General features: G+C 43.7%; 1 protein-coding gene across 3 annotated transcripts; it reads right to left on the bottom strand.

Moving 5' to 3' along the window:
- Positions 1–45: 45 nt before the first annotated feature.
- sfxn2 (sideroflexin 2) lies at positions 46–27,878 on the bottom strand. 3 transcript variants are annotated; one of them, XR_008566712.1, is made up of 13 exons: positions 24,113–24,415; positions 22,852–23,070; positions 22,611–22,781; positions 7,953–8,051; positions 7,795–7,870; positions 7,630–7,715; positions 3,152–3,212; positions 1,509–1,575; positions 1,395–1,444; positions 1,273–1,322; positions 1,142–1,189; positions 553–756; positions 46–464 (listed from the first exon to the last, which is right to left on the bottom strand). XR_008566712.1 is itself a non-coding variant. In XM_054759156.1 (13 exons), the coding sequence occupies exons 3-13, from the start codon at positions 23,007–23,009 to the stop codon at positions 657–659; spliced, it is 966 nt and encodes a 321-aa protein (XP_054615131.1). In that variant the 5' UTR covers positions 23,010–23,070; positions 24,444–24,532; positions 27,803–27,878; the 3' UTR covers positions 46–656. The 3 variants fall into 3 exon arrangements, 2 of the variants coding, with proteins under 2 accessions (XP_054615131.1, XP_054615121.1); XM_054759156.1 differs by lacking the exon at positions 24,113–24,415 and adding exons at positions 24,444–24,532; positions 27,803–27,878 and having other exon boundaries at positions 46–756; XM_054759146.1 differs by having other exon boundaries at positions 46–756.
- Between the last annotated feature and the right edge of the window lie 114 nt (positions 27,879–27,992).

Genomic DNA, 27,992 nt, shown 5'->3' on the forward strand with positions numbered 1-27,992 from the left:
AAGTTAAATTAACCAAAATAAATACAGCAACAAAATGTAATTCAACAATGTGTAGGTTTTTATTCCATCTTATGCTGAAGATTGTGATGTGATTTTACTTCAGTGAGGCCAACTTTGAAGCCGAATCATGCAAAAACCACAATCAGTTGACCTCCATCCACTCTGCCACCAGAAGGCAGCATCCTCCCTCCTTCCTTGCACTATTGCTCCCATATTTGGAAAAAAAAAGAAAAAAAAAGAGTAAGAGTAGTGTTGTTTGTCCACTCACAACCTTACTTTATCCATGCATAGAGGTCAGTTTGAGGGGTTGAGTGCATCCCAGGAGCCTTGTCGCCAAAGCAACGCTCTCCAAGGCACGTAAACACTTTCTTTATTGTTTTTTCTTTTTTAAAAAAGGCTCAGAACATGTTTGTGTTCAGTTCTGACTGAGTCCCGTGATGAAGCAAGGAAATCAAAGAAAGTTCCTGAGAAGAGATCATTTGGTTTGTGAAGAGAGAAATAAAAAGAGGAATAATTAATTTAGAGAAAAATACAGAATTAAAAAGCACGTACCACATTACTGTGCTGTATAGTTTGTTGAAGCACCTCTTGAAAGATAATCACCAAGAAAATGAACATAAATGGCATAAGTGTATCCATTCAGTCCTGTTAAGGCCTCAGAGGCCTTTGTTGAAGTAGACGCATTGCACGGCATCGCCGTACTTGGAGACGATGGAGTCACGGAGTTCCGGTTCCAGTTTTGATACGGCAATGGAGCTGCGAGGAAGAGGAGAAAGGAGCGGGACGCGGTCAGGACTGGCTTTTATTGTTCAAGTGACTGCTAGAGAACATTTACTTTTACTTCCTTTTGTTTTTTTCAAGTTAGTTTAGGCACCAAACTAGTTAGGCAATAAGTACTTGCGCCCTCTGCTGGCTGCCGCTATGTATTGAAGTCCTTTATGCCTGCCCATTGCTGTGGCAACATAACTTGCTGATATGATCAATACATTTTATTTATTTTTAAAAATCAATATCTTATGTTTTAGAATAGTTTGTAATTATTAAAAATATACATATTATGAACATCTACAGTGCATTTATACAGTTATGGTCCAACAATAAAGATTTCATTCAATTAAAAAAATAAAATAAAAATTGTTACCATTTCTGTGGAAAAAGCGAGCAGGCTGCCGGCACCATGAAGACCAAACTGTGAAGAGAGTTCAAAGCTGCGTTCATCCTTGAGACTTCCGCATACAAATCCCTCCTCATCCCGCCAGATGTTGTACTTACAAGACGCCCACCATCATCACTTGAATGGGCCCGTGGAGGTACGTGATTCTCTGTGAAGGAAAGAAAAGACGTTTTCAAGGGCTCTTTCTCAGGAAAACAGAAAACAAGAAGAAGGCGCTAACCTGCATGAATTTGTATTTTTCCAGCCGCTGCATGATGATGGGGAGGATGACTGGAAAACAAAGAAGTGAACATTAAAATAAAAGAGCCATTCATAAGACCACCCCCATACATACTCATTCCCGGTGCAGCCATGGTGATCCTGGAGATGACCACCTGTGTGATGCCTTTCACCGCCGCTTTCTACACAGGAGGGAATAAAAGTTAGACGAAGCAGCGAGGAGGGTTTTAAAAAAGAAACACAGTGATGTGAAAAAGTGTTTGCCTTCTTCCTGATATCTTATTTTTCTCACACTTAAATGTTTCTGATCATAAAAACAATTAGTCAACGACAACACATCTGAACACAAAATGCAATTTTTATTATTAAAGGAGAAAAAAATCAAAACCTATATGGCCCTGTGTGAAAAAGTGATTCCCCCCCAAAAAACATAATTTATCTGAGATTAATTGAAATCTATCAGTGTGGAAAAGGCTGTAAAGCCATTTCTAAAGCTTCGGGACTCCAGCAAACCACAGTGAGAGCCATTATCCACAAATGGCCAAAACAGTGGTGTACCTTCCCAGGAGTGGCCGGCCAACCAAAATGACCCCAAGTGCGCAGCGACGACTCATCCCAGAGGTCACAAATGACCCCACAACAGCATCCAAAGAAGTGCAGGGCTCACTTGCCTCAGTTAAGGTCAGTGTTCATGACTCCACCATAAGAAAAACACGGGGCAAAAACGGCCTGCATGGCAGAGTTCCAAGACCGCTGAACAAAAACAACATTAAGGCTGGTCTCAATTTTGCCAAAAACAATCTTGATGATCCCCAACGCCTTCGGGAAAATACTCAGTCACTTGCTTTGATAAATGGCACCATGAATTCTGTTTCTGTTGTTTCTCCCTTAATTCACTCAATCCCAAAAATGTATTTATACATCTTTTAAGTTTTTTTGCGCAAGAGGCAAAAAGAGGTGATGATGCAAGCGCACACTAAAAGATGTCACTGTTAGAGCAGTTTTAAGGCATAAAAAGGTGGCAGGATTGCATTTGATAAGATATTTTGGATGGATCTTTTGCATGTAAAAACACACAAGAGCAAGGAGGAAGTGGAAGAGCATGGAGGAGTGTAGCTTGCACAAGGTTACGCATTGTAGGGAAATTTTAACACACGCACACACATAGTTTAGTTCCAAATATAAAAATTGGCGTTATAGTTGTAAAATGTTATTTTGATGTAAAACAACCCTTTTTCGTGTTGTTTATGTTGGTATAGTTGTTTAGATATTTCAGCTGTCACAAAAGCAAAAAAAAATTGTGACAAAGTAAAAATTATGCTTGAAATGTGACTGTTCACAAAAAGCTGTTTTTTTCTCCCTTTTTTTTAGTCAGGAACTAATATTTTCCTGAAATTTACAGACGCTCTACTGCTGACTACTAAACAGCAGAAAAAGGTAGAAAAAAAAAACTTTTTTTTTGGATGAAAGACGGGAGTCTAATCACTCTTTTGGTAGGTTCCATGTTTATACAGCCATACAACACGATATTCTGTGTGCCTTGAAAAATTAGTCAAAATAGTCTAAAACGGACGGTACTAAAGGGGTTGTCTTTTGAAAAATGGCTGGGATTGAATGAGTTAATAAATAAAGTTTCATTTAAAAACTGCGTTTTGTGTTCAGTTGTGTTGTCATTGACTAATATTTACATTTGTTTGACGATCTGAAACATTGAAGTGTGACAAACATGCACCGCTGTATATTTACAAAAGGCCTCACCTGTGAGTGGCCGAGTTTGTTCCCATTTTCATCGGTTACAGCGATGCCGTTCAGGATTTCCCTGAAGAAAACAAAGAAAAAGAATACTGCAGTCCTTCCCAATGTCCCCACGTCTGTCAAGCGTTACAAATTGGACGCACTTTTACAGAAACTGTGCTCAGATTTGCGCAGAACCAAAAAGCTAACTGGAATACGTCTAGTATTATGTTTCTACATGTTGCACAAATTCTGAGAGGTCCTAACAATTTATGTGTAAGCAGCTATTTGACTGAAATGTGAATGGTTGTTTGTCTACATGTGCCCTGCGGGACAGAGGAAATACGACATATTAGACATAAATACGAATGTAGACTCACATGTTAGCTATTCCTTATTTGTTTCTGGATAACATACTTCCTGCGGTGGCTATTGTCTCATCAATGTCTTATAAGGGCAGCTTTACAGTACAATACAAGTTTGGCTTTACCCAATATAGTAGACACAATAGGAGTAAATAAGACATTTAAGACAAATAAAACTGCTGCTCGTGTGTGTCACAGTAAATGTGTTCCCCAGGGAGCCTTAGTGGCGGGCGGACAGGAAGTGAAGACAGGAAGTGACACCAGGTTCAGAGCTGAGTTTTAGCTTGTGGTTATGACATTATTATTCTGCCTCATGTGAGATCATTTAAACCTGCAGTAAAAGCCTGTTCTGGCGATCACGTCTGATACACTTCTCATTGAACAATTACTGACACCTTGTGGCCCATGTAGCATACTACATTCACAATTAGAATGCTTCTTCTTCCTTGTCTTTGTATTTTAAGTTCATTTAGTTAGCTAGCCATTTTTATGCTTAATAATGCTTCATTTAGGCCAAGAATAAGTACTAAGTAATTTGCTTAAATACGCATTTCCTTACTAAGAGGCCATATTCATAACAGCAATCTTTTATTTATGAATTAATTTTTTGGAAAATCAGCGATAGAGTGGTCATGCCGGGGGTGGCATGGCTCAGGTGGTAGAGTGGTCGTCGCCCGAACTGTTGATAGATAAGATACTTTCTTAATCTCCAAGAGAAATTCACGATCGATCCTCCGTCCACCCGTGATCGTGTCCAAGTGTCCTTTGGCAAGATATTGAAGCCCCGGTTGCTCCTGATGCTGCGTCATCAGTAGGTAAATGGGCTCGCAGTGTCAAAGCGCTATGAGTGCCTTGGAGGTGGAAACGCGCTATGCAAGTGAAAGGCCATTTACCATTTTGAGTGTGGGTGCAATATTTGAACTGCGATAAATGAGGGACAACTGTATAGGGGATCCCCACACTTTGGTGTATTAGCATTCATGGCACTGCAAATGTGTGGATTTTTGGTCAAAACATTATTTTCATCTGAAAATATGTTTTCATCTGAAAAAAACTCTCATTCGCCATATGTGGATAATTCATAAATGTGTGATAATACGGGTAAACAGTAGAGTATACATGCACCACACGTTAAAAAAAAAAAGACCACAATTTTTCCACTGATGATGTTTTGTTGGGCAGTCCTAGAACACACCATAGTTGTATGCATGTTTGGCTGTGGGAACATTTAGCTTGGACAAGTCAACCCGCCCTCAAAACCTGTAGCGAGGTGAACGCAAGTTCATATGTACTGTCTATACACTCCTGATCAAAATCTCAAGACCAGTTGAAAAATTGCTACAATTTGCATTTTGCACATTTGGATCTTAATGAGGTTTTAAGTAGAGCTACAATATGCAAAAACAAGAAGGGGGAGTGAGACAAAAAAACATTTGGAACTTGTAATTTAAACAAAAACAAAAAAATAAACTGAAATAGGTTGTTTAGCAGCTGATCAAAAGTTTAAGACCACAGGCTATAAAAGCCCAAATCTGCTCCAAATGTTCATTTTCTGTCAGGCATTCCCACTGTCATGCCCTCCTGATGGTAAAGCTAAGAAGCTTTCTCTTTTTCAACGTGGTGGGATTGTGGAGCTGCATAAGCAAGGCCTCTCACAGCGTGCCATGGCTGCTGAGGTTGGGAGCAGGAAATCAGTCATTCTACATTTTTTGAAAGATCCTGAGCATTATGGAACAAAAAAGTCAAGTGGTAGAGCCGGATGATCCGATTGGCTGTCCATCAAGACACAGGGCGGTCTTCCACCCACATTAAGACCCTTACTGGTGCCGACTGCAGCGCAATAACCATCAGACGCCATCTGCGGGAAAAGGGTTTAAAAAACAAATTCAAAGACCTCGTCTCCTTCAACGCCACAAAAGTGCTGGTTTAGACGTTGCCAGGGAGCATCAAACATGGGACATTGAAAGGTGGAACAAAGTTTTATTCTCTGATGAGAAAAAATGTAACCTTGACGGTCCAGATGGCTTCCAACGTTACTGGCATGACAAGGAGATCCCACCTGAGATGTTTTCTACCCGGCACAGTGGGTCCATCATGGTCTGGGTGGTGCAGGGTCGTCAAACGGCGGCCGCTTACGTGCAGATGTTGCAGCGGGCATCCCTCATGACTGAGGGCCCTCGTCTGTGTGGTAACAGCTGGGTTCTTCAACAGGACAACGCTGCAGTTCACAATGCTGGCTTGACCAAGGACTTCTTCAGGGAGAATAACATCACTCTTTTGGACCATCCTGCATGTTCCCCTCATTTAAATCCCATAGAGAACATTTGGGGATGGATGGCAAGGGAAGTTTATAAAAATGGCCATCAGTTCCAGACAGTTGATGCCCTTGGTGAAGCCATCTTCACCACTTGGAGAAATGCATCTGTGTAGGCTCTCAGTCGTACAGGAGTTGTCCACTGAGGGAAAGGCTTCTTGAGACGTCATCTGTACTTCTGTGAAGAAGGTGTCGGACGTTTCGCTCCTCATCTGCCCTTATCAGCTGGTAAGATGGTGATGCTCTCATCTTTCTGCAGAGCCGCTAATGCTTTCCTCTCACCTATTCCATCCACTGTAAAGATGAGGAATGCAAAGAGCACTACATTGGGGAAACTAAGCAAATGCTCCAAAAAAGGCTTTATCAACATCGCAGGGACAATTCGAGTGGTCCTCAATCAGCAGTACATCTACACCTTAAAACAACCAATCACTCTTTTGAGGACAGCGTGGTAAAGATTTTGGCCAAAGAAAACAGATGGTTTGAAAGAGGAGTAAAGGAAACTATTTTTGTCAAACAACAGAACCCATCATTGAATCGGAATGGTGGTTTGAGTTTAATTTGGACCCTGTGTTCAGCAGGTTACTGAGACCAAAACCCACAGCTCTTAGTCTTGCAAATGAGGTGAAGCCAGGGCCGAGCCAGAACAATAGATGCTAACGAGCCAGTATCAGAGTCGTTCATACCCTACTCAGGGAGCAACACTTCCCTTTTATCGGAGGTGCTAATAGCAGGAGAGGATTATACCACTACTCCGCCCAGGCTTAGTGTAACGAACCAATAGGAGGAGGGTGTTGGCACACCAATTCCGCCCACTCTTACTGTATTTAAGGCCTAGGCTACCAGCACTTATTAGTTCGCTGACGAAGCTCTTCGGATGAGGAGCGAAACGTCCGACACCTTCTTCACCGAAGTACAGATGACGTCTCAAGAAGCCTTTCCCTCCACTTGGAGCAATGTTCCCACTAGCCTCCTGGAAACACTCGCATCAAGCATGCCCAAATCCATTTTGGAAGTGATGAACAAGAACGGTGGAGCTCCTCATTACTGAATCCTACTGAGAACATTTTTTGTTCTGGTTTGGAGAGTTTTTTGTTATTTTTTTGAGCGATAGTCTTAAACTTTTGATCAGTTGATAAAACAGCCTGTTTCAGTTTAATTGTTGTTTTCAATGAATTACTTTTTTAAAGTGCTTTTTGTCTCACTCCCCCTTCTTGCTTTTGCATATTGTAGCTCTACTTAAAACCTCATTAAGATCCAAATGTGCAAAATGCAAATTCTAGCAATTTTTCAACTGGTCTTAATCAGAAGTGTATGTACATACATACACACACAGGCAAGCAATGTGGATTACGCTTGGAGAAACGCCTAGCGCTAGCCTCTACAAGGCTAAAGACTACACCGTGCCTCTGACTTTGTCAAGAATCGTTCATTTTCACGGGCTCCTGAATTACTCTAGATTTTCCGCGATTTGCTGGTGGCCCAAGAGCGTAACCCCGATAGCTATAACCTACTGACATTCTGCATGGTACATTCCTGAGAATAAATGTGAATTATATTCAAAAATAGCTATAACAAAAAGGCTTGGGTGTCCAAAGTGTGGCCCCAGGGCCATTTCTGGCCCACAACATTTTTTTATTTTTTTACTGGCCCTGGGGATATTTTTAAAATGACATCAATTCATTATTTGCTATGACACTAACTTGCTTTGTCAGCTTTAGCACAAAGCTAAGATGTGGAAGGTGTGTTAGCATATAATGACCTACACGGGATTGTGCACAAAGTGTACGATACAAAGCACAATGTTGTCTAGAAGGACTCACTGTTGCCTCATCATGGGAATGTTGACACAGTTGGCCGCTGCCACGGCTGCAAAAGGCACCCATCGTGCGACCAGAGGGGGCGCTCTCTGCGGGAGGGAGGGAGCGGAACACCAGCGTGATTTGGATGAAGGCTGCACAGAGCCGCTTTTGAGTGAGTGGCGGTACCTTTGTGTAGAGGTTCAGCCCGACTGCCGTGGCTAAAGCCGTGCTGGTCGCCGTCACGTAGGCGACGCCGATCTGCCTGAGACACACAACACACGCTTACAGGATGAGGATGATGATGACGATGATGGATGTAATGACAGCGAGTCCCACGTTCTTACTTGGGGGTGATGCTGGATGCGGCGTTGCGGTTGGTGTAGTTGACCAGAGCGTTGAAGGACTGGTTGACCCACTGCCAAAACACCACCGCCGGAACTGTCCTGGAAGGACAACACGCATTCTTAAAAAAAAAAAGAAAAAAAATACACTTTGATGTGTTTCGACCTCTTGTCCACATGCAAATATCATTTTTTCTCCTTAAAAACTGAGCTTTTGTTTGTGTGTGGACAGGTAAAACTGAGCTTGTTGGGTTGTGCAACATGCGATATCTCATTATTTCAACAAGGGGTGTCCACATAGTGAAAAATGAAAGGATGCAACTTTACCACTTTGATATTTTGTAAAGCAACACATGTAGATACGCTAACAAGTTATGTACAGTATAGTTCAAGAAAAAACTGCATCTCAGCTTTGTCATATACTGAAAATGAATATGAATACTGAATATGAAAAAGCATATTATTAACGCAACCAATCCCAGCTATTTTTCAAGACAACCCCTTAAGTAGAGGCCATTTTAGACGATTTTGACTGATCTTTCAAGGAACACAGAATATTGTGTTCTTCGGCTATATAAACATGGAACCTACCAAAAGAAAGATTAGCCTCCCGTCTTTCATCCGAAAAAATTGTTTCCACCTTTTTCCGTTCTTTAGTAATCAGCAGTAGAACATACGTACATTTCAGGAAAATATCAGTTCCCGACTAGAAAAAGGAGGAAAAACAGCTTTTTGTGAAAAGAGACATTTCAAGCATAACTTTCACTTTGACACAAATATTTGTTGCTTTTGTGACAGCTCAAATATCCAAACAACTATACCAACATAAACAATACAAAAGAGGGGTTCTTTTACATCAAAATAAGAATTTATTTAAAAATATAACACCATGAACTATTTACAATTTTCACATTTGGAACTAAACTGTGTGTATGTGTGCACGCATGTGCGTGTGCATGCGTTAAAATTTTCCCTACAATGTATAACCTTCTGCCCGACACACTCCCCCCACGCTCTCTCACTTCCTCCTTCCTGTCATGTGTGATGATCTGTTCAGATTATCCCTGCCGAGCTCTTATCAAATGCACTTCTACCACCTTGTGGCCGTTTTAATGACTGCCCTGAAGTCAAATGCATCACTGGAAAGTTGCATCATCACCTCTTTTTGCCTCTCGTGTAAAAAAACGTAAAAAATGTGTAAAAACGTTGAGATCGGGTGTTCAGTATTATAAAAATGTATAAATAAATCTTTGCTTTGCTTTTTTCTCTTTGCCGTTTTTTCTCCAACTTTCTTCTTAAATAATCTTCGTAAAATTTTCTTCTCTTAATATTATGACTTTATTCCCATAATACTATAACTTTTCCCCCAACCTAATTTCCAAATAAATACATTTTTGTTTTGTTGGTTACCCATACAACTTTTACAAAAAACATTTTTTCTTGAATATTTCAACGCTATGCTACTATCCATCCATCCATCCATCCATCCGGTCTCTCCAACGTGTTCTGGGTCCACCGACCGGTCGGACGTGCCCTGAACATGTCCCCAGGGAGGTGTCCGGGAGACATCCTGACCAGATGCCGAAGCCACCTCATCTGGCTCCTCTCAATGTGATGGAGCAGCGGTTCTACTCCAAGTTTCTCCTGGATGACAGTGCTTCTCACCTTATCCCAGCCACCCTACTCATTTCGAAAACTCATTTCGGCCGCTTGTACCCGTGATCTTGTTTTTTCGGTCACTAACTAAATCTCATGACCATAGGTGAGGGTAGGAACGTAGATCGACCAGTAAATTGAGAGCTTTACTTTTCGGCTCAGCTCCGTCTTCACCACAACGGACCGATGCAGAGTCCGCATCACTGCAGACACCACACCAATCTGCCTGTCGATCTCACGTTCCATCCTTCCCTCACTTGTGAACAAGTGATACTTAAAACACCTCCACATCTCATCCCCCGACCCGCAGTTGGCACTCTGTCATGGACTCGGACTTGAAGGTAGCGATTCTCATCCCGGTCTGACCATGGCCCGATGAAGCCAGCAGGACCACCCTGGCTGCCCCCCGAAATTCTGTCCATAAAAGCAATGAACAGAATTGTTGACAAAGGGCAGCAGCACTGGCGGAGTCCAACCCTCACTGGAAATGGGTCCAACTTATTGCCCGAAATGCGACCCTATCTCTTGGCACCGGTCAGTATGCCTGCAGGCCCAATGGGTCCACCTCAGATGACATAAAGGCTGTTTCTCCATCATTCCTTGTCCCATCTGGAAAACAAAGACTTCTACATCACGATGCTTTTTGTGGACTACAGCTCCGCTTTCAACATGGTCATCCCCCACAAACTGTCTACACTTGGTTTGCACCCCACCCTGTACGACTGGCTCCTGGACTTTCTGACTGGCAGACCCCAGTCTGTCAGGATTGGTAGCAGGACATCAGCCAGCAGCACCACCAACATAGGAACTCCACAGGGATGTGTCCTTAGCCCCATCCTCTACACGCTGTTCAAGCAAGAGTGCATCGCCTCCCACAAGGACAAAATCATCCTGAAGTTTACCGACGACACTGCAGTGACAGGACGCATCACTGCGGGGGACGAAGTGGCCTACAGGATGGAGGTGGCGAGTCTGGTGGCATGGTGCGAGGACAACTACATCACCCTCAACACGGACAAGACAAAGGAGATGATAGTGGACATTAGGGGTGGGAAGCTCAGGGTTCCTCACGATACGATACGCGATACAAGGCTCACGATAACGATTATCTCACGATATGACGATATAGCGATTATCGATATATTGGTCAGGAAATCAACCTACGATAATCTGCGATGCGACTATTAAAGAGAAAAACATATTTTAAAAGGAGAAAAAAAAACATGTTTATTTGGCACCATCACTTTAACACTTAGTGCAGTATTTCTGTAAACAAATGTCTTTTTAAATCGAGGAAAAGGCTTCTTGAGACGTCATCTGTACTTCTGTGAAGAAGGTGTCGGACGTTTCGCTCCTCATCCGAAGAGCTTCGTCAGCGAACTAATAAGTGCTGGTAGCCTAGGCCTTAAATACAGTAAGAGTGGGCGGAATTGGTGTGCCAACACCCTCCTCCTATTGGTTCGTTACACTAAGCCTGGGCGGAGTAGTGGTATAATCCTATCCTGTTATTAACACCTCCGATAAAAGGGAAGTGTCGCTCCCTGAATAGGGTATGAACGACTCTGATACTGGCTTGTTAGCATCTATTGTTCTGGCTCGGCCCTGTCTTCACCTCATTTGCAAGACTAAGAGCTGTGGGTTTTGGTCTCAGTAACCTGCTGAACACAGGGTCCAAATTAAACCTCAAACCACCATTCCGATTCAATGATGGGTTCTGTTGTTTGACAAAAATAGCTTCCTTTACTCCTCTTTCAAACCATCTGTTTTCTTTGGCCAAAATCTTTACCTCGCTGTCCTGAAAAGAGTGATTGGTAGCTTTCAGGTGTAGATGTACTGCTGATTGAGGACCACTAGCATTGTCCCTGCGATGTTGATAAAGCCTTTTTTGGAGCATTTGCTTAGTTTCCCCAATGTAGTGCTCTTTGCATTCCTCATCTTTACAGTGGATGGAATAGACCACATTGCTCTGTTTCTGGTTTGGAGCCTTGTCTTTAGGATGCACTAATTTTTGTCTCAGGGTATTTACTGGTTTGAAATAGGTAGGAATTTTGTGTTGCCATAAGATCCTCTGGAGTTTTTCGGAGACCCCCGCTACATAAGGGACTACCACTCCTCTCCTTTTTGCTTCTGTGGGCTTTTGGGTTTCTTTCCCTACTCTCTTCTTTTGGCATTTGTTAAAAGCCCACCGTGGGTACCCACAGGTTGAGAGCGCTCTCTGAACATGTTGTGTCTCCTTTTTCTTTCCCTCAGCACTAGTTGGTATTTGTTCCGCTCTATGTTGGAGGGTCCTAATAACCCCTAGTTTATGTTGTAGTGGATGGTTTGATTCAAAAAGCAGGTATTGGTCAGTGTGTGTGGCCTTTCTAAAGACCTCTGTAAGTAGCTGTCTGTCCTCTCCTATAATTACATAAACTAGGGGTTATTAGGACCCTCCAACATAGAGCGGAACAAATACCAACTAGTGCTGAGGGAAAGAAAAAGGAGACACAACATGTTCAGAGAGCGCTCTCAGCCTGTGGGTACCCACGGTGGGCTTTTAACAAATGCCAAAAGAAGAGAGTAGGGAAAGAAACCCAAAAGCCCACAGAAGCAAAAAGGAGAGGAGTGGTAGTCCCTTATGTAGCAGGGGTCTCCGAAAAACTCCAGAGGATCTTATGGCAACACAAAATTCCTACCTATTTCAAACCAGTAAATACCCTGAGACAAAAATTAGTGCATCCTAAAGACAAGGCTCCAAACCAGAAACAGAGCAATGTGGTCTATTCCATCCACTGTAAAGATGAGGAATGCAAAGAGCACTACATTGGGGAAACTAAGCAAATGCTCCAAAAAAGGCTTTATCAACATCGCAGGGACAATGCTAGTGGTCCTCAATCAGCAATACATCTACACCTGAAAGCTACCAATCACTCTTTTCAGGACAGCGAGGTAAAGATTTTGGCCAAAGAAAACAGATGGTTTGAAAGAGGAGTAAAGGAAGCTATTTTTGTCAAACAACAGAACCCATCATTGAATCGGAATGGTGGTTTGAGGTTTAATTTGGACCCTGTGTTCAGCAGGTTACTGAGACCAAAACCCACAGCTCTTAGTCTTGCAAATGAGGTGAAGACAGGGCCGAGCCAGAACAATAGATGCTAACAAGCCAGTATCAGAGTCGTTCATACCCTATTCAGGGAGCGACACTTCCCTTTTATCGGAGGTGTTAATAACAGGATAGGATTATACCACTACTCCGCCCAGGCTTAGTGTAACGAACCAATAGGAGGAGGGTGTTGGCACACCAATTCCGCCCACTCTTACTGTATTTAAGGCCTAGGCTACCAGCACTTATTAGTTCGCTGACGAAGCTCTTCGGATGAGGAGCGAAACGTCCGACACCTTCTTCACAGAAGTACAGATGACGTCTCAAGAAGCCTTTTCCTCGATGGACAACTCCTGTACGACTGAGAGCCTACACAGACGAAATGTCTTTTTAAAGACACTTTTTTTATTGCAATATTCCTGTAAACAAATGAGTGTCTTTCTAACACAGTCACTATTGTAATGCAGCATTTCAGTAACAAACCTACAGCTTATTTTAGAAACAGTGACACCATTTCTGTGCAACACTGCTGTAAAGTGCAAATTTACTGCAAGGCATCTACCTGCACATTTTGAGGGAACCAACAAAATTTGATAAACAAGCTTTTGGTGAAATGTTTACGACTTGGTATTTCGTAGCGTGGCTCCAAAGTGCGCGTCATAAAGCGAAACCCATCATTCTCGACAACACTGTAACAGCCGCAGGCTTTTTGGCTTGCTAGCTCTGGGTGATGGCGCTGCAAGCCGCTGCGCATATTCGTTGTGTTTCCAGTACAGAACAGTTTCCAGAACAGAATAAGATTTTCATTGCATGGTATAACTGCTGTTTTACCATGCACATGACAATAAAACTCTCTTGAATCTTGAATCTTGAAGTACACTTAACTTTTGTGAAACAGTTCTTGCATGTAGCAAAGTCCTTCTCCAGCTTTGTTCCACCATCAGTGCATTTCAAAACCCGAAATGCATCCACACTTTTGACTTGTAGGCTGCCGGTGCATCTGTCAACTTCTGTTTTTCGCTCATGTCCGCCCTGTTCTCTCCTGTTGTGCGTTACTTCGCTTGTCAACTTCCGCTGACTTTCCAGCCGCTCCCGCGAGGCGGGCCCCTAGCGGACCGCCATGGAATTGCGCAAAAGGAACTAATGAGTGAGGCAGTTTACTGTATATCAAACCTATGTAAATCTAAATTATCGACACTTGGTGGGCGCATATTGATACTCGATCGGGAGATAAAATATCGCCATATCAAGATATTATCACGCTCCTAGTGGTCATGAGGAAGGAGAGGAGGCCTTATTAGCCACTATTCAGCCGGGAGCTTGAAGTGGAGTGGGTGAGCAGCTTTAAGTACCTCGGGGTCCACATTACTGAAGACTTCACATGGACACAACACCACACAGCTGGTCAACAAGGCTCAATAGCGGCTGTACTTTCTGAGGAGGCTGAGAAAGTTTGGAATGTCGACAAAGATCCTCAGCAACTTCTACAGCTGCACTGTGGACAGCATCTTGACCAACAGCATCACTGTGTGGTACGGCAGCACTACAGCCATGGACCGCAAACACCTGCAGAGAGTGGTTCAGACTGCTCAGAGGATCATTAGGACTCCACTGCCCTCTGCAGAGCATCTACCACAGCAGAGCTGCCTCCATCATCAGGGACGCCACCCACCCACAGCATGGACTGTTCACACTTCTGCCACTTCTTCCTGACGGAGGGACAGGAGTGTAAAAGGCAGGACAACCCGTCTAAAGAACTTGTTCTACCCCACTGCCATCAGACTCTTAAACACTTGATCAGAACATTACACTACAGACACTTTAATACCAGCCTGAACACTTGAAATACTCTTTGCACAGCACACAACTCTTTCATTTGTAGATACCATTTTTATGCCTCAATATTTATCTTGTTTATTTTACTTTTGTCTTATCTGTTTTTACACTATTGTTTACTATTCTTAAATTACGTATACTTTTTTTTATGCTGGTATTCTGAGTGGACAGCAAAATAAGAATTTCATTGCACAGGGAAACGTGTTTCTTTAGTGTGCACATGACAATAAACACTTTGACTCTTGAATTCAGGGAGCGGACAGCCTGAATTACCGTATTTTCACAACCATAAGGTGCACTTAAGTCTTAAATTTTGTCCAAAATGGGCGGGGGCGCCTTATAATGCGGCATGCCGTATGTGTGTACCGAGTTCCAAAGTGTTGCTGTGTGACTTTTATGAGCGCTCCGCTCGACTTTGGGAGCGTCTCCTGCCGACACGGTGCTTGTATAGAGGAAAGGTGGACGTGACTGAGGACGCTAGTTATATAGTTATATGAGGACGTAGGTAAGTATATTTAATGAAACGGCGCCATCTATCCATCCTGGCAAGGACTACCGTGGCACAGAAACATCCAGCGGATTACAAGGAAAGCTGGTCATCTTCCGCTCTTAGTGCAGTAAAAACATTGCAGACAAACACATCCAACCCAACTACATCACCAACATAGACGACGTGCTGCTCACTTTCAACATCCCGGTGAACCACACTGTAGAGAAGAAGGGGACTAGGACGGTAGCGATACACACAACGGGGCACGAGAAGTCGGCTTTTACTGTTGTGCTTGGTTGCCATGGTAATGGACAGAAACTGCTGCTTGTGGTGATTTAAGAGGAAGATGCTGCCTAAAGAAATGTTTCCAGCCGGACCAATCAAAGGGGCTGGAAGGATGAGGAGAAAATGGCTGAGTGGCTGAGTGACGTGTACAGAAAGAGACCGGATGTTTTTTCCCCACGCGTCACCACAGCCGCTGTGAAAAAGCAAGTGCAGCAAATGAACTTGGATCTGGACATCAGAGAGGCTTGACGAAGGAACTCCAACCGCTGGACATCGGTGTAAACACGGCGTTTAAAGTGAAGTTGCGAGCGGCGTGGGAGCGATGGATGACAGCTAGCCAACACAGCTTCACTAACACTGGGAGGCAGTGCCGGTCAAGTTACGCCACAATTTTGTGAATGGATTGTGGGTGCTTGTGCTAATGTGTCTGATGCAGTGTTGTTCGAGCCTTCGCAAAAGCCAGCATCTTTTCTGAGGCGCCGCATGGCAACGAGACTGACTGACAATGACGAGAGGGAACCTGGCGTGTTCGATGGAGAGCTTGCCCTGCTGTTCATTTGGGATACAGAAGATGAGGATTTTGATTGGTTTGTGGATGAGGATGAATAAAAAATAACGTGAGTACTTTGTTAAATACTTCAATAAAGTCAACCCAACTCAGTTTTGCTCCCGCTGCCTTTTTAAAAACATACAATAGCATGCACGCTAGCGTATTGCAGCGTCGCTGGGAGCACTTCCTGTTCCCCAGCGTGCTTTGCGGTCGTATTTTGGTGCAAATGCTCTTAAAGTTGCATGTTTGAGCTACATAGTTGTTGGTTATTGCACACACACACACACACACACACACACACACACACTCTGTGTGGTTTTTCAGCACTACCTTGTGCTTTATACAGTAGCTGATGTAATGTGAATTACCACACACACACACACACACACACACACACACACACAGATAGACAGGGAGCGAGAGAGAAACTTGGAGTAGAAGCGCTACACACACACACACACATATATACACACACACACACACATATACATATATATACACACACACACATACATAGATATACACACATACATATATATACACACATACATACTGTAGATATACACACACACACACACATATATATATATATATACACACATATACATATACACACACACACACACACACACACACATATACATATATATATACATACATACATATATACATATATATACACATATATATACATATATATACACACACATATATATACATATATATACATATATATATATATATACATATATATACATACATATATATATATATACATACATATATTATATATATATACACACACACACACACACACACACACACACACACACACACACTGACCCTTTCCAAAAAATTGGAATGTCATGGAAAAGTTGTTTAATTTCCATAATTCCATCAAAAAGTTAAACTTTCATAGATTATAGATTCAGGGCCCACAATTGAAACAATTTCAAGTATTTATTTGTTTATTTTTACATAATTTGGGCTTCCAGCTCATTAAACCCACAAAAACAGGAATTAAAAAAATTAGAATACTGTGAAGAAATCAGCCCAAATTTTGCAGGGCATGAATGTTTTAAACTGAGTGTCACACATGAATCATCTACTAAAGTCAAATCACCTGCACAGGCTTCCCCAGGTGTCATTAAATTGCTTCGGTTTGGTTCAATTGTCTCAGTTGGGTTCAATATGGGGAAGACTGCAGACATGACAACTGGCCAGAAGACCATCATTGATACCCTCCATAGGATGGGTAAGCCACAAACGTTCATAGCTAAGGAGGCTGGTTGTTCACAGAGTGCTGTGTCCAAGTATATCAATGGAAAGTCTAGAGGAAGGGCAAAATGTGGCAGGAGAAGATGCACCAGCAAAAGAGATGACCGTGGGCTTCAGCGGATTATCAAACAGGGAAGATTCAAGAATCTGGCAGAGATCCAGAAAGAGTGGAATGAGGCGGGAGTCACAGCTTCAAAAACCACCACATTCAGACGCATCCGGGAGATGGGCTACAACTGTCGGGTTCCTCGGGTCAAGCCGCTTGTGAACATGAGCCAACGTAGGAAGCGTCTCCACTGGGCCAAGGAGAAGAAGGACTGGACTGTTGGCCAGTGGTCCAAGGTCCTCTTTTCCGATGAAAGTAAAGTGTGCCTTTCATTTGGGAACCAAGGTCCAAGGATTTGGAGGAAGACGGGTGAGGAACAGAACCCAAGCTGCCTGAGGTCCAGTGTGAAATATCCACAGTCCGTCATGATTTGGGGTGCAATGTCCGGTGCAGGTGTTGGTAAACTCTGCTTTCTTAAATCCAAGGTCACCGCAACAGTCTACCAGAATGTTTTAGAGGACTTCATGATTCCTTCTGCTGAGGATCTGTATGGAGATGCAGATTTCATCTTCCAGCAGGACCTGACCCCTGCCCATACCGCCAGAAGCACCAAAACCTGGTTTGATGCCCATGCTATCACAGTGCTTGACTGGCCAGCCAACTCACCGGACCTAAACCCTATTGAGAATCTATGGGGTATTCTCAAGAGGAAAATGAGGGGCACCAGACCCAACAACAAAGAAGAGCTGACAGCAAGCATCAAGGAAATCTGGGCTTCCATAACTCCCAGGCAATGCCACAGGCTGATTGCTTCAATGCCACGCCGCATCGAGGCAATGATTAAGGCAAAGGGATTCCCAACCAAGTATTGAAGATTGACATATTGTTTTGAAAGTACCATATCTTGATTGATTTGATGTGATCCTAATTTCTTTCTTTTTTTTTCCTGCAAAAACTGAGAAGTAAATGGTGATTTCTTCACAGTATTCTAATTTTTTGAATTCCTGTTTTTGTGGGTTTTACGTAAAAATAAAGAAATAAACACTTCAAATCGTTTAAATTGTGGGCCCTGAATCTATAATCTATGAAAGTTTAACTTTTTGAATGGAATTATGGAAATTAAACAACTTTTTCATGACATTCTAATTTTTTTGGAAAGGGTCTGTATATATATCGTAATCTTAATGCAATATATAAAATAAGAACATGAAAGTTTTCAATCCAAATAATAATCAGCAAATTCATGTATTTTAAACAAAACCTTTAACTAAAAATAAATTACATCTCTCCAAAAATAACAAATCAAGGCAAAAGAAACACAAATGTATTCTTCTATAAAATATGTAATACATTAATTATCTACTCAGAGATGGGAGGGGTAGCCAACAAAACTACTCATTTAAGAGTATTGTTACTTTAAAACAATTTTACTCGAGAAAAAGATGTGTCATGTTACACATATCAGTATCGGTTGATATCGGAATCCGAAATTTGGAAATGAGGTCCTGCACCAGGTGGAGGAGTTCAAGCATCTCGGGGTCTTGTTCACGAGTTTGGGAAGGTTGGAGTGTGAAGTCGACAGACTGATTGGCGCAGAGTCTGCAGTAATGCGGTCGCTGTATCTCACCGTCGTGGTGAAGAGAGCTGAGCCGGAAGGCAAAGCTATCAATTTTGCCAGTCGATCTATGTTCCCACCCTAACCTAAGGTCATGAGCTTTGGATCGTGATGAAAAGAACGAGATTGCGGATACAAGCGGCTGAAATGAGTTTCCTTTGCAGGACTCGCCCTAGAGATAGGGTGAGGAGCTCAGTCATCCGGGAGGGGCTCAGAGTTGAGCTGCTGCTCCTTCACATTGAGAGGAGCAAGCTGAGGTAGCTCTGGAATCTAGTCCGGATACCTCCCAGACGCCTCCCTGGTGAGGTGTTCCGGGCATGCCCAGCCGGGAGAAGGACCCGGGGCAGATCTACGACACGCTGGAGGGATTATGTCTCACAGCTGGCCTGGGAACGCCTTGGGGTCTTCTCAGTGGAACTAAAAGAGGAGGCCGGAGACCGCAAAGTCTGGGCTTCCCTACTAAGACGGCTTCCTCTGCTACCCGGACCCGGGTAAGCGGAAGAAAACAGATAGATATCCATATACGATATACTGTATATCCCGATATATTTCCACTAAGGGAATTTAGACAAAGTCAAAGTCAACTATGCGTGCAAAGTTGTTTCATTAAAATTAAAACAAATATTATGAAATATTATGAAATAGTCCATTCTCATTTTTAACTCCATTAACTCATTTTAAATAAATATTACACATTAAGTATTATAATATTTTTATATTATAATATTGTCCCTCTCCCGCCCCTCTCTTCACACTCGGGTGAGAGAGTTGTCAACTGATCACCACCTGGTGGTAAGTTGACTCCGATTGTGGGGGAGAATGCTAGTCAGACCTGGCAGGCCTGAACGTATTGTGAGGGTCTGCTGGGAACGACTGGCAGAGTCCCCTGTCAGAAGGAGTTTCAACTCCCACCTCCAGGAGAGCTTCGACCATGTTCCGAGGGAGGTGGCGGACATTGAGTCTGAATGCGCCATGTTCCGTGCCTCTTTTGTCGAGGCAGCTGATCGGAGCTGTGGCCGTAAGGTGGTCGGTGCCTGTTGTGGCGGTAATCCCAGAACCCGTTGGTGGACACCAGTGGTGAGGGATGCCGTCAAGATGAAGAAGGAGTCCTATCGGGCCTTTTTGGCTCATGGGACTCCGGAAGCAGCTGACAGGTATCGGCAGGCCAAGCGGTCTGCGGCTCTGGCAGTCGCTGAGGCAAAAACTCGGACATGGGAGGAGTTCGGAGAAGCCATGGAGAACAACTTCCGGACGGCTTCGAAGAGATTCTGAACCACCATTTGGCGTCTCAGGAGGGGTAAGCAGTGCACAATCAACACCGTGGGATGGTGTGCTGCTGACCTCGACTCGGGATGTTGTGGATCGGTGGAAAGAATACTTCGAAGACCTCCTCAATCCCATCGACACGTCTTCCTATGAGGAAGGATAGAGCCTGGGGACTCCACGGTGGGCTCTCCTATCTCTGGGGCTGAGGATGCTGAGCTTGTCAAAAAGCTCCTCAGTGGCAGGGCTGCGGGGGTGGATGAGATCCGCCCGGAGTTCCTAAAGGCCATGAATGCTGTAGGAATGTCTTGGTTGACACGACTCTGCAGCATCACGTGGTCATCGGGGGCAGTACCTCTGGATTGGCAGACCGGGGTGGTGGTCCCCCTTTTTAATTTCCATTTCCAGTGAGGGTTGGACTCCGCCAGGGCTGCCCTTTGTCACCAATTCTGTTCATTATTTTTATGGACAGCATTTCTAGGCACAGCCTGCAGGATTGAGTCTCTGCTTTTTGCAGATGTGGTCCTGCTGGCTTCATCAAGCCGTGAACTTCAATTTCCACTGGATCGGTTCGCAGCCGAGTGTGAAGCGGCCGGGATGAGAATCAGCACCTCCAAGTCCGAGTCCATGGTTCTCGCCCGGAAAAGGATGGAATGCTATCTCCGGGTCGGGGATGAGATTCTGCCCCAAGTGGAGGAGTTTAGGTACCTCGGGGTCTTGTTCATGAGTGAGGGAAGGATGGAACGTGAGATCGACAAGCGAACTGGTGCTGCGTCTGCAGCGATGCGGACTCTACATCGGTCTGTTGTGGTGAAGAGAAAGCTAAGCCAAAAGGAAAAGCTCTCAATTTACCGATCGATCTCGATCTACGTTCCTACCCTCACCTTTGGTCATGAGCTTTAGGTAATGACCGAAAGGACAAGATCGCGGGTACAAGTGGCCGAAATGAGTTTTCTCCATAGGGTGGCTGGGCTCTCCCTTAGAGATAAGGTGAGAAGCACTGTCATCCGGGAGAGACTAGGAGTAGAACCGCTACTCCTCCACATTGAGAGGAGCCAGATGAGGTGGCTGGGGAATCTGGTAAGGATGCCTCCCGGACACCTCCGTGGGGAGGTACTCAGGGCAAGTCTGACCGGTAGAAGGCCTCGGGGAAGACCCAGGACACGTTGGAGAGACTATGTTTCCCAACTGGCTTGGGAACGACTCGGGATCCGCCGGGAGGAGCTGGACGAAGTGGCCGGCGAGAGGAAAATCTGGGCCTCCTTGCTTAGGCCGTTGCCCCCGCGACCCGATCTCTGATAAGCGGTAGAAGATGGATGGATGGATGGAATATTGTGTTTTTTTTTAGAAAGTAGAACATTGTAGGAGAGACAAAAAAAGTGAGTAAAAACACCTTAATTACGTTTAGAACTACAAATAAACTTGATTCTTAGTTTGTTGATTTAAATTTGGCCATCAAAATAAAATAATTGTAATGCTTTATCTCGGCCAGCACCTCTCAAAGTCTAGACAAACGTAATTACATTTGGACTCGCCTCCAGCCTCTACCTTTTCTCTTGTAGTTCCAACTACCGGTACTTGTTTATTTATCACACAACGTTCTTGCATCACATGTTCTGACACATTGACAGGTAAGTGACCGAGTCCGAATGAGACTTGAGTGTAATGAGTAGTCATTTACTGAAGATTAAGAAACATTTACATTTTAGATCCAGCGCTGTAAAACAGGGCGAGGTCCACCCCCACCCCGTAGCATTGCGCCTTGAGGGGGCTGAGGGCTGCACGGATGGCTTGTGACGCCTTTGGGGGCGGGGTGGATGTCGCAGGGAAACCCGCTGCTGCTCAGTGACAAAACACAAACTGCACAACAATATTACTTTCACTTTTAAGTCCCCAAATACCAGAAAAAACTCTGACAACGCCAGAAAAAGTAGCTAGATTTGTCGCCAAGAGCTTCTGCTGCGATCCCCCTTCTCCTTTATGCATGGAGGGGGGAGAAGCAGGAGCCCCGCTTAGAGCGCTGACACACGCAGCAGAGTGAAGCGTGAGACATCTGTGTCAAGATACAACAGAACAGCGCAAATGCAGTCTTTATTGATATGAACGATATGTTTGTTTTTGATATCGTGCTTAAAAGAAATAGCGATATTTTTAAAATATCGATATATCCCCCAGCCCTAATCTATATAAAGCCTGTTGTGCTTAAATGCAATGCTTTATTTCCAACTATCGATTCAATCGATTACCATTTTAAACGATGTTAGATCGATATATATGCCGCCCAGAATGGAAACTTGCTCTTAACACAAATTGATGCAGTTGGATCGTAGGAATATAAATCAATGCATCAATGTAGTGAATGAATCGTTACACCACTATTTGCAAACCAAAATTGGGTCATTGTTTAATTTTTATTTACTCTACGGCATCTTACTGATCGTCAGTCAAGCAAAAAGTCTCTGGATTGATGGTCATTATATGCAATAGATTATATATTTTTGTGCATTTGGGTCCTGAATTGAAATAGTTTGGGTACAGAGTGACATTTTCTTTGAGGTACCTGTAAAACTGGAGCATGGCGCCGGTGATGGCCATGCCTCCTGGAACCTGGAAGGACATACGTCCGATGAGGTTCATGCGGTCCCCCGTGTCGGGGTGGAAGGCGGAGTCGTAAAGCTTCTTGGCGTAGTAGAGCTGCTCCTCAGTAGTGCCCGGTGGGACGGAACCCGCCCTGTAACGCAGAACGTGCACTTGAACGCCCCATCATGTAGAACTGCGTGACACTGGCCTCCCGTTCTTACCTGCAGCTCTCCACTAAGGCTTTGGCCTCGTCCAGGCGCGAGTCAGGCAGGAGCGCCGTCCGCCAGTCGGTGACGTTGAAGAAGTGCCTCAGCCGGCCCGTGAACGTGGACTGGTCCCATCGTGGTGCGTCTATGTCGAACGTCGAGCTCAGCGCCATGGTGGTTCCTGGCAGGCATTCACAGGTGGCAGGTTAATGCACGGCGGCTGGCGTTGCAGACCTGGGAAAAGCAGAAATACCAAAACAATAGTACTGAGCGTGCAAAGCATGACATAATACACACTTTTAGCATTTGGATGGTGCAAAGGTCTGTATAAGCTGCATTACAGACTTTTACAGAAATCATTGACCCACTCCAGGTGAAAGGTTGTGTAGCAGAGTCTACAGTAATACCCAACCTTCGCTCCACAACTAATTATTCACATGCGGTGTTAGGTATTGACAGCAGCTGTTTCTGCAGAGTTTTAGAGGCCCGGCCTGAACTGGATTGCTCTGGATCCGTTTGGTTTGAATGTGAACCCTGCAGGAGCCAAAAGTCACAGTGGCCTAGGCTTGCATCTAATGTGTGACATAACGTGAGTTTTACTAACATGCTTGGAAGTGATATGGCCTACAGGACATTCCCTTGGAAGAAAGTAGGTTTTGTAGTGGAAGGAGGAGACAGTGGATTTAAGTATGACTTGCAAAGGCCTGCAAAATTATTTTGCATGCAAAAAAACGCATTTAAGTCGTTTTTGGTGGCATGCCTGCGAACTAATAGCAAACAAAAGCATGGATAAGGAAGTTGCAACTAGTTGACACTCCAGTACGTTCAACCAATGCACGCAAATTCAGCGATAAATGGGTCTGGAATATGATTTACAGCACTAAATACAGAGCTGAATAAAGAGGGAAATATTTCTGACAAAAGAAGCACCTTAGTGTGCAAAAGAGGCTTGACAAACTGGCTCTACAGGCCGGAGAACATCTGGATGAGCTCCACTTTGCTCCCAACTGTTTTATGCAGCCTTCACCCCGGCTAACGCGCATTTTTTATTACATTCGCAGACAATCCCAGACGTAGTTAAAGTGCATTTGAGAGACTGAGAATGGGGTTGTGTGTGTGAATGGGAAACATGTCAGTAGAGTGATGCAACTTCGTGTGTCGTGTTACTCGGGCGCCATGTGACGTCAAGCCCTAAGCGATGAGGTAAAGAAAAACAGCAACAACAAACAGCCAGAAATTCACACTTAAGGCATCTGATTGAAGACGCAATGCTCACCTTTACGAGGGACCGTCCGGCGCTTACGAGAAGAAGCTGGCAGGTAATCAAATGCGCTATTGGTGGCAATAGTAGACTTGTGCATGTGGCAAGCTCTCCGCCAATGGCGTGCCGGGGCAGCTCCCCGTGACGGCCAGATCGCACAGGTCCTAAACACCGCTTAGTTCCATAACAATGATGTTCGGCTAGTAGCTATAAGCTAATTTGTAACGTACATCGACTTGACGACACGCTTTGGCTCAAGTTGGCGCTTAAAAATCAAACCAGTTAACAAATATGTCTACATATAAACGTATTTCAGAAAGACATGCGTACAAGACAAATTACCTACTTATCTACAGTAGGGCAGTGCATGCTTTTCCTCTTTTTCTTCTGGTCTCAATGAGTTCGCAGTAAGCGAATTGAGCTCGCCTTCGCCACCTGTGGATGGGAGTAAGCACAACTGATATTTACTGGACTCGTTTATTACTGTTTACCATCCAATATGGCATCGATGTTTACACTTTAATCGACTTTTTAATATACACATCAACATAGAGACTTGCCTCTATCAAATTGAAAGCACTTCCGCAGCAGTGGAGGTGGAGAGAGTGCTAAAATGAGAAATTACTTTTCCAAACTCAAAACTCGAGTAAAAGTACGGGGCCAAAAAGCTACCGATTGTAATGTTTGACTCAGCATACAAAAATTATTCAATTACAGTCACTTAAGTAAATGGTTATGGTTTATTTGTAGTGATGGTAAGTTCGGATCGTTTCAGAGAATCAGCTCTTTTGGCTCAGTTCACTAAAAAGAGCCGGCTCTTTCGGCTCCCAAGTGGGTCCTGAGATTATTTTTGTTGTCTCAAATGGATTTATTACAAAATTATGTGTATTGTGTAAAATAAATACATTAATTAAAAAAATACATGATATAAAATGTTTATTATTCAAACGGATTAATTTAAACCTCAATGAACAGTACAATAAAATCACAATAGCTATAAAAATATTATAATATAATGTTACAGTATAAAATACAATAACAAAGACCCATCTAAATAGACAAATTAGGTCAAAATAGGTCAAACCTAAACCAAACAAATTGGCTCTAAGAGCACCACAACGTGTTTGACCCCTCCCCTCCACCTGCTCAGTGTGAACACAGAGATGCAGCCACACGTCTCGACCAATGACATTCGAATTTAACAGAAAAAAAGACGGGGAAAAAACTAATGGGATCCCAATTGGCTCCCAACGACGCAAACCAGCTCCTGTCGTTAATTTAAAAGAGCCAGCTACAGCCGATTCGTTCGCGACCGACACATCAGTATTTGCCCGAGCATCGAGCAATAGCGGCGCAAAGACCCTCTTGAAACGGCTATGTTTATTAATACTATATTATTCCACGACTTACATCACATTTTTAGGGCATTAACATGCACAAAACCTCATCAATATTTCAGGGTGTCATCCATTTTTATCTGAAAGGGCCATTTTGGGCAAAAAACAGGTGTCATACTTGGACGAACTAGTCTTAGGGACGTTGACCAAATGAGCCCAAATGAAAATCACATATATTCGACAGTTGTGCATTGATATATTGTGAACTAAGGATGTGGGCGGGGCATGGCGGCAAACTTTGATGGTCAATCTGATAATTTGCCACAAAACTGTCAACGTTCATAACTTGGATCCACAAGGTCAGCTCTTCATCATAATTTCTTTGTTCATTCAATATGATGGAGACGACACCTTCAACCGGGTTGAATGCTGGTGTTGAGCCCCGCCTGCCCTGCAACTGCGGGCTGCGAGGACGATTCCAATGCTGCTCACAGCTTTAATTTGTTTCAAACATGCTCGGCAAGGTACATCGAGGAATACACTAGGTCCCCAACTTACGAACACAATTGGTTCCAGACGATAGTTCACAAGTCAATTTGTTCGTAAGTCCAACAAAAGGTAATTTACCAATTACAGTCAAACTTGTCTATAGCGGCCACTAGAGGGAGTCTGCAAAAGTGGCCGCTATAGACAGGTGGCCTCTATAAACACGTTGGCGTCCAGTTTGAATGTTGACCAGTAGAGGAAAAAAAAGAAAAAAAAGGGGGAAAAAATAATAATGTTGACCAGTAGAGGGCACTGTGTGACTGTGGATAAAAGTTGTACAGCACTACTAGGCTTGTTATTATCCACGACCCACAGAACAAAGCTGTGCTAGTAATGTCTTACGCTTGTTTTTAATATTTTACTTTTTCTACGGCAGAGTGACATTACAGCTTTAATTCATCAGGAAGTGACGGGAAGTGACGGTGGGCGTCCTGAGCAGGAGAGCTAGGCTCAGTGCTAGCTGTGAGTTTCGAGAGAGTTGGGAAGTGTGTTTATGTTGGCGTGGATGTAAAGTCCTGCAGTGTTCTCCGCTGTTAATAAAGCCATTAAAGTGCATCGGCGACGTGAGTCTCTCCTTCCCCACAACAAGCGGCATTACAGTATTGACAAGTGCACATTGTCTCACACCAGGAAATAAACGGTGTCACTTGTTACAGGCATTGCCTGGACAGCTATGTAGTGGGGCTTTGCAAGGCCTTTGCCTTGTGGGCAAGCAGGAAGGAGAGACAAGACGTGTGTGTGCTCTGAAGTGCTCTCTGGTGGCCGCGTTCAATAAATAAAGTTGGCAGAAGCAACAGGAGAAGTTTCCTTCTTTGCTGGAGTCAGGTCGCCCTTACTACTGTTCGGAGCTGAATAACACTGACAAGTTAACAGACTGTAGTAGCGATCGCCAAAGAAGACGGCTTTTTTTCGTGTCGAATACAGAAGATGAGGACTTTGATGGATTTGTGGATGAGGATTGATGAAAAATAACGTGAGTACATTCTAAAATACTTCAATTAAGTACAACCGAACTCAGTTTTGCTCCCGCTGCCTTTTTAACATGCAGTATTGTATTGTAGCGTCACTGGGAGCACGTCCTGTTCCCAGCCTAATTTGCGGTAATGTTTTGGTGCAAATGTTCTTAAGGTTACATGTTTGACCAGGAAATAGCAAGCTCAAAAGAAGACAGCTTTTTATGTGGAACAACTGACAGTTTGTGTGGATCTTGTGAATGATTGTGACTGAGCTAGGACTCAGTAATTAAAGTCTACACACGACGTTTCATTGATTGAAAAACGAAACTTTTTCGTGCATGAAGCTTCTACTTGAGTCGGTAATTTGGCCGCTATATGCGGTCAGATATTGACCAAGGGAGACAAAATGGGTGGCCGCTGGCCGCGTTAGACAGGTGACTGCTATACACAGGGTCCATAACATGTAAATTTGCTGCGGGGGATTTTTCAGTGGCCGCTATAGGCAGGTGGCCGTTCTATAAAGGTGGCCGCTAAGACAGGTTTGACTGTATATAGGTACTACATGTACGTGTATACATATATGCGTATGTATGTAAATATGAATTTGGATGCAGTAGTAATATTAAAAGAGGATAATTAATGAAAAAAAACAATAATAATAAAAGTGATACAATAATACGTAATGATAAATGTTATTTACCTTTGAAGAGGAGTGGTCGAGCATACGTCGTTGGTGGTAGTGGTGGAGGAGGAGGAGGAGATATTGCAAAAAAGGACAAATCGTCGTTAGACTCTTCTAAAAGAGGTAGTGTTCTGTGGGTGGTGTAGAATAAGCAGGCCTAGTAACTCTTTATAACTTTATTTACCAGCTCTGCTGGGTTGTATCATACAACTACAATTTAGCCTTCCTCTCTCGTCTTCCTCTCCTGTTGGTCCCATTAGCAGTGTCACAGTGCCCTCTACTGGTCAAGCCTGTAGCAGTATAAATATGGAGTTACTACAAGGCAAAATACATGAAAATATAGAACAGTCAGCTTGTGCTCGTATCTCCGAATG

The sequence above is a fragment of the Dunckerocampus dactyliophorus genome, chromosome 2, assembly GCF_027744805.1.
Source record: "Dunckerocampus dactyliophorus isolate RoL2022-P2 chromosome 2, RoL_Ddac_1.1, whole genome shotgun sequence".
In the NCBI taxonomy this organism is placed as follows: domain Eukaryota; kingdom Metazoa; phylum Chordata; class Actinopteri; order Syngnathiformes; family Syngnathidae; genus Dunckerocampus; species Dunckerocampus dactyliophorus.

What these genes read in the sequence shown, in the direction of transcription:
- sfxn2 (XM_054759156.1), bottom strand. Translation starts at nt 23,009, where the DNA reads ATGGCGCTGAGCTCGACGTTCGACATAGACGCACCACGATGGGACCAG. An exon ending in ATTCCCATGATGAGGCAACA is followed by an intron (nt 3,213 to 7,629) that starts GTGAGTCCTTCT and finishes TGTTTTCTTCAG; the next exon opens with GGAAATCCTGAACGGCATCG. An exon ending in ACAAACTCGGCCACTCACAG is followed by an intron (nt 1,576 to 3,151) that starts GTGAGGCCTTTT and finishes CCTCCTGTGTAG; the next exon opens with AAAGCGGCGGTGAAAGGCAT.